At 37.9% G+C, this 13,307-nt stretch overlaps 1 protein-coding gene across 5 annotated transcripts; it reads right to left on the bottom strand.

The window, feature by feature from the left end:
• Positions 1-1,243: 1,243 nt before the first annotated feature.
• LOC134326377 (uncharacterized) lies at positions 1,244-13,261 on the bottom strand. Of its 5 annotated transcripts, none has more exons than XM_063008536.1 (9): positions 13,191-13,261; positions 10,204-10,370; positions 9,015-9,083; positions 8,819-8,875; positions 8,616-8,678; positions 8,442-8,468; positions 8,116-8,339; positions 3,496-3,658; positions 1,244-1,529 (listed from the first exon to the last, which is right to left on the bottom strand). In XM_063008536.1, exons 1-9 carry the CDS (start codon positions 13,226-13,228, stop codon positions 1,417-1,419), a joined length of 921 nt encoding a protein of 306 aa, XP_062864606.1. In that variant the 5' UTR covers positions 13,229-13,261; the 3' UTR covers positions 1,244-1,416. The 5 variants fall into 5 exon arrangements, with proteins under 5 accessions (XP_062864606.1, XP_062864605.1, XP_062864604.1 ...); XM_063008535.1 differs by having other exon boundaries at positions 8,116-8,336; positions 8,442-8,498; XM_063008534.1 differs by having other exon boundaries at positions 8,442-8,498.
• Positions 13,262-13,307: the final 46 nt, after the last annotated feature.

A 13,307-nucleotide genomic window follows, 5' to 3' on the forward strand; every position in this document is an offset into this window, starting at 1 on the left:
GTCACATTTCTAACATCATGTGAAAACGTTCATTCGAATTAATCGTGAAAATCGCCCAGCACTAAATACAGTTATATCAAATCAGGTAGTTAGAAGAAATGTGTTGGTCAGTGGGAGATACTGCAGCATCTTTCTGACACCAGCTGATTAATGTGGTCGCAAGCACAGCAGACATGAGAAAATACCTGTATGTCCATTCAGGGTTAAATTTCCTCTGCTCGAGATCCACTTTACTTTTTTTACTCGTACTTGGTTTGGACAAACACACGGTACCGCTGAGGTAACTTGTATTTACATCATTTACTTTTCAGTCGCAATTTCATGGAATTACCCGGTGAATTTAAAGTGACAGCATCATTTATTTAAAAATGCATCAGCACTTTATTTGGCGGGCCGGATCGAGAGTTTTGCCGGGCCGGATCTGGCCCGCGGGCCGTATGTTGTGCACCCCTGCTTTAGACTGTTGTAATGGGCTGTTGTTATTGTTATAAACTGAAGCTACTGTGGCACCAGGCAGCAAAAAGTTCTTTTGAATTCCTACAGTAAAATGATCTCAAAACCACAAGATTAGTACTAGAGTAAGTGTTCTTTATGGATGTCGGGGTGGCACCTGATAACAATTTGTTTTGTTTATTTTATTGCTCTTCAAAAAGTGGTATTAACAACCGAACAGACACTTCACATGAGTTTGAGATCCGATCACATCAAATTCCTCCAGTAAAAATGTCTGAAATGTATTTCATTAATAACAGAGTCGATGATCTTCTTGAACTGAGTGGATTTTGTGCATCAGAACGCGGTAAATAATGTTTATTAAACTGTAAACAGCAGTTTTACCCTCTTTAACGCTTTGGGTACCGTAATACATGGTTTAGAGGTACAGTAACATGTTTAGTGTAGATGGTGCAGTGATAATTACCCAGACAGCACAAATACGTCGCTGCTCCCTACTTAGAATGGTTGGCGTTACATAGTATTTATGTCGTTTGCATATTGGCACTGCGTAGCTTTGATGAAAAAGCGCCCTTAAAACGACGCTGATCCGGTGTATCCGCGACGTATTTTCCGGCATACCTACGTCCAGCTTCCCCTTCTACGACTTTCATCCGATGTCTCCGCGATGTCTTGTTTTAATGTTTTATTTTTATTTTGTGTTTTGTCTTTTAGCAAAACTGAGTTCAAATTATGAAAGGTTTAACAATAAACTTTTATTAGGAATTAAACATTTTTAAAAATTGCAAAATTATGTAAAACATTTGATATAAAATGTTTCTTATTTTAACATACACATATAAATATATAATAACTTACATACTACTAACTTAGCCTTAACTTTAAAAAAACAGAACATATTTACAAGTATTTATATATACATAAACTATTATATATATATAAAACATAAAATAAATGTAAAAACTATCGCTGCCTTTTTCTGAGCCTGTCACTGGAAAGGCGAAGCCACTCTTTAATGATCTTCTCAGCTTCAGCCTCATTTGGAGTGGGGAGCAGCGGGTTTCTCATTGCTGATACTGAAAAAAAAATCGGATTACAAAAAGAGTAGGTATATGTAGCTGTAACATTAGACATGAGTAATAGAATAAATAGTCTCGCTGTATTAAATGAAATTGTATTCATCCCAATGACTCAGTTTCTTTTTTTTTTCTCCAGTGAACAATTTAAGACAATGTACAATACAAAAATATGAAATATAACAACCCATTCAACTAATTAGCACATGGAGGGCACAAGGCTGTGCACTTGAAATATTTCTTACACCTGCAGCACACAGTATGTGTTTTACAGTCCTTCTTTTGAGGGCAGAACTGACATCTCTTCCTCTTACTTGCCCTAGCTGGGGAAGTGGCTGTGGTAGCTGGATGATCAGGGGCTCCTGCACTCTGAATAGCTTTCACAACTGCTGCTGAGGCTTCTGTGTGGGGGACATGCTTCCTTCTTTCAATGAGTGGAGTTACAAGTGCCTTTCCTAGCTGCTCCAGGAACACCCTCCTCTTGTTCTGCTTACGAGACATCCAGGTCGGGTTGATCTCTCTCCAAATCACAAAGGCATTGTAGCAGGAAACATCAATGATGTTGTGGACTGCCCAGGGGCCAGCGGGCAGTCATTCTTCTGCAGCTATCTGTTCCAATCACCTTATCTAGGTTGTCCACACCTCCTTTGTTGCGGTTGTAGTCTAGGATGATGATTGACTTCCTGTCCTCACGATCGCTAATGTCACCATCTGCGTGCAGTGTGCTCAGAAGAACTACATTCTTGTTTTTCTTTGGGAGGTAGGAAACTGGAGTGGTGGTGGGCGTGAAGGCAAACTTTGAGGAGAAGACCTTTCTCTCCTTTGACGCAAGCAGTGCAGGTGGGAGCTCAGGCTTGTTCTTTCGAACTGCACCAACCATGGTGATCTTCCTCTTCAGGAGCTGCAGTCCGAGTTCATAAGAGGTGAAGAAATTGTCACATGTCACATTGTGACCCCTCAGTCCCTCTGTCACATCAAGCACAACGTTTTGTTCTGCATGCCTGCCGTGTTGGTCATATGCTGCTGAGGACCATGTTATTTTGCCATTTTTTGAAAGGAAAGTCTCTCTTTTAGCTTCAGGGTTTTCTTCTTCTTCTGAAGATGATTCATCATGCTCTGGGTTGTATTCCTCCCCATCTTCTTCTTCGGATACATGCTCCACTTCCTCTTCTGAATCAGAGTTGTCTTGCTGGACATCTGAGAAAATCAGCTCTACAGCCTCTTCAACGCTATAACGCACACTCATGGCTTCAGTACAGACAGAATTCTGGGTCCTGTTATCTGCAGCACCTTTATAACCTCTGGAAATAAACAGGTGGTCTTCTGAAGTCTGCGAGAACACCACCTGATTACTTCTGCTACTGATTGATCTGAGACACAACTAAAACATTGTAACATTCTGTGGGTTGTAAATAACTCTGTGACCTTGATTTCAACTCTATTTGCCTCACGGGTCATTTTGACCCGAAGACCACCTTTGTACCTTTTTTTGTACAGCTTACATGGAAATGTGAATAAAAGCAACATTTCACTTTTTCTATTGTTGGGGCCAATCTAGGAAAAGTCATACAATTTCAAGGTAAAAAAATAGCATTTAGTGGATTTTTGGGGGGGTTTTAACACAGTGGCGGGTCATTTTGACCCGAGGACAACAGGAGGGTTAATGCCATTAGACTGCAATAGCTTGTCATCTTTTGATAGAGCTATGAATTTTTGGCATATTAAACAATTCCACATGAGAATGGTAAGGCATTCATCTAGGATTAAAGACTACAGCCTATACACCATATAAAGACTACTGTACTCTGTTAATCAATGGAAGATCACAAAAATATCCATCCAGCAATGATCCTGTGGTTAGAAAATGACTACTGATTATGGTCTAGTGGACTAGAAGGTGCACAAACAAGATATCTTAAGTCAATATACAGAACTAAAAATTGTTGACAAAAATGTTTATACTTACAGACAATTGTGTCTTTCAGGTGTGTGTTTTTGATGGCCGTTTTCTCTCCTCTGCCACACCAGTTCAACTGCACAGCTAGTTGAGGAGCAAACACTTTGCCACCACAAATCCGCCACACTGTTTTTTTAAGTGTTTGTTCCCCAACCAGTGACAGTTTTGACACCTGAAGTTAATAATAATAATAATAATAATACATTTTATTTATATAGCGCTTTTCAAGATACTCAAAGACGCTTTACATAAGACAAATAATCAAAACAAATACGTACATACACCATACAAATCAAATCATAGTACAAAATCAAAATAGTACATCAACATCAAGAATAATTAAGATAAAAACAAAGAGAGCAGCATAAGACAGTTCATTAAAAATTAGCTAAATTATGAGAGAGAACAACAAATATAGAACAATTTCTTAAAATTAGACAGAAACAGGACAGATTTACATGCAATCAGGAAACTGAAAACTTTACAAGTTTTAGGATCTAGGACTTCACATTTCTGTCGTGATCTAAGTATAAAAACTATTAAAAAGAATAGCAAAAATAAAAGCATTTATTTCGTGTTGTTACAAGTTAAATGCCACTCTGAATAGATGAGTTTTGAGAAGTGACTTGAATTTGGACAGGTCAGGACAATCTCGTAGGTGTTTGGGGAGAGCATTCCATAAAGATGGAGCAGCTATGGAAAAGGCCCTGTCACCCCAGGTCCGGTGCTTGGTCCTAGAGGGTATGGACAGTAGGTTAGCCTCAGAAGAGCGAAGGCTACGGGAGGGAATGTGCTGATGGAGCAGGTCGGTGAGGTAGGATGGGGCCTGATTATGGAGAGCTTTGTGAGTGAATAGAAGAATTTTGAATTGAATGCGTTGAGCAACGGGAAGCCAATGAAGTTTTTGTAGAACAGGTGTAATATGATCACGGGAGCGAGTATGAGTAAGGAGGCGAGCAGCTGAATTCTGGATATACTGAAGTTTTTTTAGGATTTTGTTAGATGTACCATAAAGGATGCTATTGCAATAATCAATTCTGGATGTAATAAAAGCATGAATCAAGGTTTCGGCGGCAGAAAAGGAGAGTGATGGACGTAGACGTGCTATGTTTTTTAGATGAAAGAAAGCAGTTTTGGTGATGTGATTTACATGGCGGTCAAAAGAGAGGTTGCTATCAAAAATTACACCAAGATTTCGGATGTTAGAAGACGGAGACAAAGTGTCATTATCAATGGTAATTTGAAAATTTTTTGTGGTTTTTGCCAGGGTTGTAGGACCTACGATGATCATATCTGATTTTTCACAGTTTAATTTGAGGAAATTAGCTTTCATCCACAATTTCATTTCAGTGATGCAATTTGTCAGAGTGGAGTGAAGTTCAGTATTAATGGATTTGGAGGAGATGTAAAGCTGAATATCATCAGCATAGCAGTGGAAATGTAAACCATGCCGACGTATGATGTCACCAAGGGGGAGCATATAAAGAATAAACAAAAGGGGACCTAACACTGAGCCTTGGGGAACGCCTTGGGACAGTGGAGCAATGGCAGAACTACAATTGTTGATATTAACAAACTGTTGTCTGTTTACGAGATATGACCTTAACCACAAAAGGGCAGTACCAGTGATGTTGACAGAGGATTCAAGGCGGGACAGAAGAATGGAGTGATTAATGGTGTCAAAAGCTGCAGTAAGATCAAGGAGGACGAGAATATTAATTTGTCCAGAGTCTGAGGAAAGAAGAAGGTCATTTGTGACTTTGAGGAGGGCTGACTCAGTGCTGTGCTGGGGGCGGAAACCAGACTGAAATGATTCAAATAGATTATTGGAATTTAGGTGATCTTTGAGCTGTGAGGCAACAACACGTTCCAGTATTTTCGACAGAAATGGAAGATTGGAAATGGGCCGAAAGTTACTCATAATGTTAGAGTCAAGTCCAGGTTTTTTAAGTATGGGAGTAACAGCAGCCAATTTGAGTGATTGAGGGACTGAGCCAGAACTAAGAGAGGAATTGATTATCTCTGTGATAAGTGATGAGATAACTGGAAAACAACCCTTAACAAGTTTTGATGGAGCAGGATCCAAAACACAAGTGGAGCTTCGCATCCCTGTTAAGATCTCAGATAGGTCCAAATGAGACACAGGTGAGAACTGAGACAGAGGCTGGGTAATAAATTGAGGTGAGATAGGCGGAGAAACAGAGATGACAGGGGAAACTGTCAGAAAATTGTGGATATTCTCAACTTTTGTTTGAAAAAATGAGAGGTAAGAGTTACACTTGTCAACTGTAAAGGAATTGGTAGTATTGTCAACTGGTTTGAGAAGTTTATTTATTGTGGAAAAGAGAGTCTTAGGATTTGTTGATCCAGCATGTATGAGTTCGGAATAGTAAGTGGATCGGGCTGCCGTAAGAGCGTCTTTGTAATGTTGAAGATAATCAGAATAAATCTGATAATGTACTGTTAGACCGGTTTTCTTATAAAGTCTTTCAAGCTGGCGTTTACGGGATTTCATTTGGTGAAGCTCAATTGTGTACCATGGTGCAGAATGACTAAATGAAACAAATTTGGTTCTCAAAGGAGCCAGCTCATCAAGACATGAGGCGAGTATGTCATTATAGTAATCGACAAGGTCAGATGAATTACTAGACAGTACAGGACAGACAGACATCTTTTTAACAAGAGAATCTGAGAAAGCAGAGGGAGAGATATATTGAAGATTCCTGAAGGATATTTTACGTTTAGCTCTAGTGATGGGCCTAGTGACCTCAATGTCCATGATGATTGTCAAATGATCAGAGACAGTAAGGTCATGGCTGGACGGCTGATGAACTAGGACACCAGTAGAGCAGACAAGGTCAAGAGTATGACCTTTTTTATGAGTTGGAAAATGTATATGTTGTGTGAAATTAAAACACTGTAACAATTCCAAAAATTCCCTGGCAAATTTACAGTTGTTGTCATCAATATGGATGTTAAAATCACCCATAAGCAGTACAGAGGATGAGAGGGCACTAAGCTGGGTTAAAAAATCTGAAAAATCAGAGAGAAAGGAAGCGTTTGGCTTTGGCGGACGATAAACTACAGCAGTGACCAGAGGAGTAGGCCCTGACAACTTGAAAGCCAGGTGTTCAAAAGAAAGAGCAGCAGGAAAAGACAAAGTGGTTATTTTAATATCATCCCTATAGACTGCAGCAACACCACCACCTCGCCCTTCCATACGAGGTTCATCAATATACGAGTATCCCATTGGCGTGGTCTGATTTAACGTAAAATAATCCAAGGGTTTATGCCAAGTTTCAGTGAGACAGAAAAAGTCTAGTTCACTGTCAGATATAAATTCACTGAGTACAGTACTTTTTGTGTTGAGTGAACGAACATTAAGCAATGCCATTTTCAAGTGGTATTGTTGTGTAGTTGGCTGTGAGGAACGAGGAAGAGAACGGAGATTTGCTAAGTCCACTCCGCGTTTCCCATCCCACTCCGTGGACAGCGTTGTCATGGAGACTACACCGCTACTGGTGTGCAAGGCAGCAGCGCTCTGATGACGTGTTTGCGGAGCGACAGTGCGCACGGCTGACCAGAAGGATGGAATAGCGTTACCGTTTCGAAGATAAACAAGCTTTCTCCGGGAGCCCCTGTGAATATAACGAGGCCGGCGAAGGAGTCCAAGCTGTTTGATGACTGAAATACACGATGGAGTAGTGCAGTTGTTGAACTTCCTCAGCTGGTCAACGGAATAGTTCAACATCGTGCCGATCCCAGGAAAACTCATCCACCGTTCACCACCGGCCGCAGACGCGATGTAGAGTAGAAAGAACAAAAAGTATCAAAAGCACAAATAAAAGTATCAAAAGTAACATAAAAGAAATAGATCCACAAGGTGTGTAAAAAGATGAAAACGAAAAACGATAAAAATACAATAAAATACGGTAAAATACGGTAACGGTAGCGGCAGCCAAATGCGCCAGCGTCCACCATCACCATCAAGTTGACAAAAATATTCGGTAAGTAATGTACATGCAATGTACAATATATATATATATATATATATATATATATATATATATATATATTAGGGCTGTCAAACGATTAAAAATTTTAATCGCGATTAATCTCAGAATTTCATATAGTTAATCGCGATTAATCGCATTAAATAAAATCTGTGTAAATGTTATAGAAAACAAGGTTTTTTAAGTGAAATGTGAAAAGTGGACGTTTCTACACGAAGTGAGTGTGTTTTGACCCTTTTGGGGCTTCCATAGTTCATGGACTAGCGTGCTTGACTCCGGTATTCAGTGCCGTAACAGATTAAGTTAATAAAGTGTTTTGCTCCCGACAACTTGTGAATATACCGTGTATTTATTTCTTTATTATGCAAGTGCATCCCTACGACGCTCAGTTATATTATTTTAACAAACCGCAAATGAACAACGGTGGCAAGTCCGACATTAAAACGTTGGTTCTACCAGTCAAGTCTCAACATGAACTAGAATTTGCGTTAACGGCACTATTTTTTTTAATCGCGTTAAATTGAGATTGCGTTAATGCGTTATTATCGCGTTAACTTCGACAGCCCTAATATATATATATAGTGTGTGTGTGTGTGTGTAAGGTACAGTAAATTACCAATTTTTGCTTGAAGATCTTGTTTTGAAGATGGACTTCAAAGTCATTCAAGGCCTGAATGCTTTCCAGTGGAAGTCCATCTTCTTCCTCTTTATCTGCTGGTGCAGGTGGCATCTTCAGGCTGCTGTTACCCAAAAAGGGGCCTCTTTGGGTAATAACAGAAGTGAGATGCTGGACCTGGAGCTGCAGTTCCCCCAGCATCTCTAAGATGGCCCTCTCTGCTGCTGGGAAATCACATAATAATATCATGGTTATTCACACATCTTTATTAGATCAATAAATAAGACAATTAAGAATTTTATAAAATAGAATTTACTTAAACTTACGTGTGCATTGACCCGGCACTAGTCGGCCTGTAGGCAGACGGACTCTAGGTGCGTTAGCTATTAACACCAAGGACGGTATATTGGTCTACTCATAAGTATTTAAGTATAACAATAATAAGTGAGGTTAACCACAAATATAAAGTCACTGTAATTTGTGCAGTGCTGTTATCTTACCTGGTCCTGCTGACAGAATGTCACAGTGGCTTTCCAAACCAACACTTTGATTGTCTTCTGTCACTTAAGGAGAAAGGTAAGCACTTGGTAAGATTTAAGTTTGTCTTCTTAAACATGCTGAAGATCTATAGTGAAATTTTCTATTAAATTATTAAGAAACATTTTAGTTAATTGTAATGTTAATGACTGTAGAGAAACCTTACTTTGTTCTGTGATGGTGGACTGTCCATCTTGACTGAGCAATTGGATTTGTGACATCACTGAAAGCAAATAATTATGCATGGGTGATTAAACTTTTTATGAATTTGTAAGGTTATGTATATTTCTCTATTTGTTTTGATAAATACTTATCAAGCAGGGGGTTTCTATGAATAGCATATATGACAAATGTGATTTTACTCTGCTGTGTTGGTTCAGTGAACCAAGCATCCTGAATTCTTCCCTGATAGGACTGGGCCTTTGACATCACTGAAAAAAAGAAATAGGTATGTACTATATTCATAATTTAAATTTGTTATTCTAAGTTTGTTTTATTGTGGACTGAAATTAAAACTGCACTTCAGAATTTTTATTAGTTGGACAGGATAAAAGGAAAAAAAATACTGTAAGCTCTCTTAAATCTAGTCATTTCCACAGCATGTTTTATTAATTAGTAGGAGAATATCTCAGTTTCAACATTTGATATGTTTTCTTGGTACTATTTTCAATTAAAAATACAATGTAAATAATTTGCACATCATTGTATTCTGTTATTATTTATATGTTGCCCAGCATCCCAACTTTTTTGGAAAGTGTTGTAATGTTTTTATATATTTAATTTCTTCATTTTCAATGAACTTTACCTTGTCTAGATTCTGGGAAGAAGCACTCATCCTGTGACATCACTAAAAAATCATAATTTGGTAAGTACACTGTCCATTTTAAAAACCTGCTTTTTTCAATATGCGTTTATGCGTGATGTTTGAAATACTAAGCTTCTATAAATATGATGGAACTGAAAAAAAATGATTTTATTTTTCTCTGGGCATTGGTTATATTATTATAGACTAGCTTTGCACTGCTTAGTCCTCAAACAGTTTAACAAACACATTCTTAACAGTATCTAACTAATTATAGTGAATATTAACAATCTTCAGTATGAGATTTCTAATAAACGTCCAGTAATACTTGTGGAAATGTGAAATATCATAAGCTTTAAAGCCAGTGTTGTGTTTTAAAGATTTGCCAGGCTTTTCCCAGTCTTTCAAACTATATTTTATTCAGGCAATGGAATGAAAAGATTTAAGTCTTCTGAGCTATTGTGTTTCCTAAAATTCAAGGGGCCCTATAAGGTGGTATAAGTATATAAACAAGATTCAAAATGTATTTTTATTATTATTTTATCAAAATAAGGCTGAGGGTGGTTTTTTTTTTTTTTTTTTTTTTGGTGATGTCACAAAAATGCCAGGCGCATGTATGTATCTGTTCAGCCTTCAGCCATTTAGACCCATCTAGTCCAGCTCAAGTTGCAAAGAGTGTTACATCTTGGACTGCTTTTTTTTTTTTTTTTTTTTTTTTTTTTTGGGGAAGAAAAATACACTAAACTTACTACTTCTGTTTGTTCCAGGATTTCGATGGTCAGCAGGTGGTGGTGGTGGTATTGGTGGTGGTGGTAGGGAATGCACTGTTTTCTTTTTCATTTTGAGATTCTGTTTTTGAGGGCTGGGATGCCATTTTGCTTGAGACTTTTCAATAAATTCAAATGGCTTTTTAGGTCTAAAAAGTAAAAGAAAAATCAAATAGAAATCTTCATGAAGTACTACACAATGTTGTGTGACATGTTATAAAATTACTTTCGTTTTCGTGGGAAATCATTGTCTGAATTTAAATCCGAGGTCTCGCAGGATATTCTCCATTTCTGGACGACCTTGTCCAAACAATCTGTAATATATTTTGCATGCAGACAATTAAATGCATAATATACAGTCATGGGAAAAAGTAAGTACACCCTCTTTGAATTTTATGTTTTTATGTATCAGGACATAATATAAATCATCTGTTCTTCATCAGGTCTTACCATTATATAAATACAACCTCAGATAGACAATAACACATAACAAATTACACCATCTCATTATTTATATAAAAAACTAGATCAAAATACAAAAAGCAGTGTGTGAAAAAATAAGTACACCCTTACTGTTTCTAAAGGAATTAAGAGGGTATTTATCAGTCAGGTTCTGCTAATCAAATGATCTTGATTAACTGATGATTAGTAAGTGTGATCACGTCTATAAAATCAGAAGTTTTGGCACTTCTTGTGGTCTGGACCATTCAGGTGTGTGTAAACACAATACCAAGTAGGAAAGACATCAACAATGATCTTAGACAAAGAATTGTTCCTGCTGATTATTCTGGGAAGGGTTATAAAGCCATTTCCAAATCTGAAGTTCATCGTTCTACAGTAAGAAAGATCATTTACAAGTGGAAAACATTCAAGGCAGCTTCCCAGTAGTAGACGTCCCTGCAAGTTCACCACGAGATCAGACTGTGCAATGCTCTGAGAAATTGCAAAACATCCAAGAGCTTCATCTAAGACTCTACAGGCTTCGGTTAGCATGTTAAATGTTCAATTTAATGACTGTTCAACTAAAACAAAAAGACTGAACAAGTTTGGCCTGCTGGAAGGGTTTCTGAAAGAAAATGTTCTCTCTTTAAAATGAACATGACAAAACAGATTAAGTTTGCAAAGTTGCATCTGAAATAAACCACAAGATTTCTGGAACAATGTCCTGTGGACAGACGAAACCAAAATTTAGATATTTGGCCAAAATTCACAACGGCACATCTGACAAAAAACAAACACAGCATATCAGCACAAACACCCCATACAAACTGTCAATCATGGTGGTGAAGGGGTGACGATTAGGGGTTTGTGTTACAGTCACAGGATCTGGACAGATTACAGCCGTTGAGATCATTTACAAATGAATGGACACAAACCTTAGTGAACTGAAGTAATGTTGTAAAGAAGAGTGGAGTAAAATTTCTCCAGAACGATGTTAGAGACTGATAAAGTCATACAGAAAACCATTACTACAACTTATTACTAATAAATGAGATTCTACATGCTATTCATTCATGGGGTGTACTTATTTTTTCACATACTGCTTTTTCTATTTTGGTCTAGTGTTTTTATACAAATGAATGAATGAGTGTAATTTATTATGCATTATTGTTTATCTGAGACTGTATTTATATAATTTTAAGACCTGATAAGAAATAGATGGTTTTTATTATGTCTGAATACACAAAACCATAGAATTCAAAGAGGGTGTACTTACTTTTTCACATGACTGTACATACAGTACAGACCAAAAGTTTGGACACACCTTCTCATTCAAAGATTGTTCTTTTTTTTCATGACTATGAACATGGTAGATTCACACTGAAGGCATCAAAACTATGAATTAACACATGTGGAATTATATACTTAACAAAAGTGTGAAACAACTGAAAATATGTTTTATATTATAGTAGCCACCTTTTGCTTTGATTACTGCTTTGCAGTAGAGCACATCCGTTCACCTTTTCTGCGCCGCACAAAGACACGGTGGTTGGAACCAAAGATCTCAAATTTGGACTGATCAGACCAAAGCACAGATTTTCACTGGTCTAATGTCCATTCCTTGTGTTCTTTAGCCCAAACAAGTCTCTTCTGCTTGTTGCCTGTCCTTAGCAGAGGTTTCCTAACAGCTATTTTACCATGAAGGCCTGATGCACACAGTCTCCTCTTAACCGTTGTTCTAGAGATGTGTCTGCTGCTACAACTCTGTGTGGCATTTACCTGGTCTCTAATCTGAGCTGCTGTTAACCTGCGATTTCTGAGGCTGGTGACTCGTATGAGCTTATCCTCCGCAGCAGAGGTGACTCTTGGTCTTCCTTTCCTGGGGCGGTCCTCGTGTAAGCCAGTTTCTTTGTAGCGCTTGATGGTTTTTGCGACTGCACTTGGGGACACTTTCTAAATTTTCCCAATTTTTCGGACTGACTGATCTTCAGTTCTTAAAGTAATGATGGCCACTCATTTTTCTTTACTTAGCTGCTTTTTTTCTTGCCATAATACAAATTCTAACAGTCTATTCAGTAGGACTATCAGCTGTGTATCCACCTGACTTCTGCACAACACAACTGATGGTCCCAACCCCATTTATAAGGCAAGAAATCCCACTTATTAAACCTGACAGGGGACACCTGAGAAGTGAAAACCATTTCAGGTGACTACCTCTTAAAGCTCATCAAGAGAATGCCAAGAGTGTGCGAAGCAGTAATCAAAGCAACAGGTGGCTACTTTGAAGAACCGAGAATATAAAACATATTTTCAGTTGTTTCACACTTTTTTGTTAAGTATATAATTCCACATGTGTTAATTCATAGTTTTGATGCCTTCAGTGTGAATCTACAATTTTCATAGTCATGAAAATAAGTCATGAACTCTTTGAATGAGAAGGGTGTGTCCAAACTTTTGGTCTGTACTGTATAATGTACATAATATAGATAATGTTTATCTAATCAATATTCTTATACATTTTAGATTACCTGAGCTGTAAAGGATACGAGCTTGGTGCTGTGTCCATCCTCTGCTCACATTTGGGACCTCACTGCCTCGGATACTCTTTAGAAGTTTGGCTTTGTCTGTGTATGGAGGCCACCATG

This window comes from Trichomycterus rosablanca, chromosome 14, assembly GCF_030014385.1.
Source record: "Trichomycterus rosablanca isolate fTriRos1 chromosome 14, fTriRos1.hap1, whole genome shotgun sequence".
In the NCBI taxonomy this organism is placed as follows: domain Eukaryota; kingdom Metazoa; phylum Chordata; class Actinopteri; order Siluriformes; family Trichomycteridae; genus Trichomycterus; species Trichomycterus rosablanca.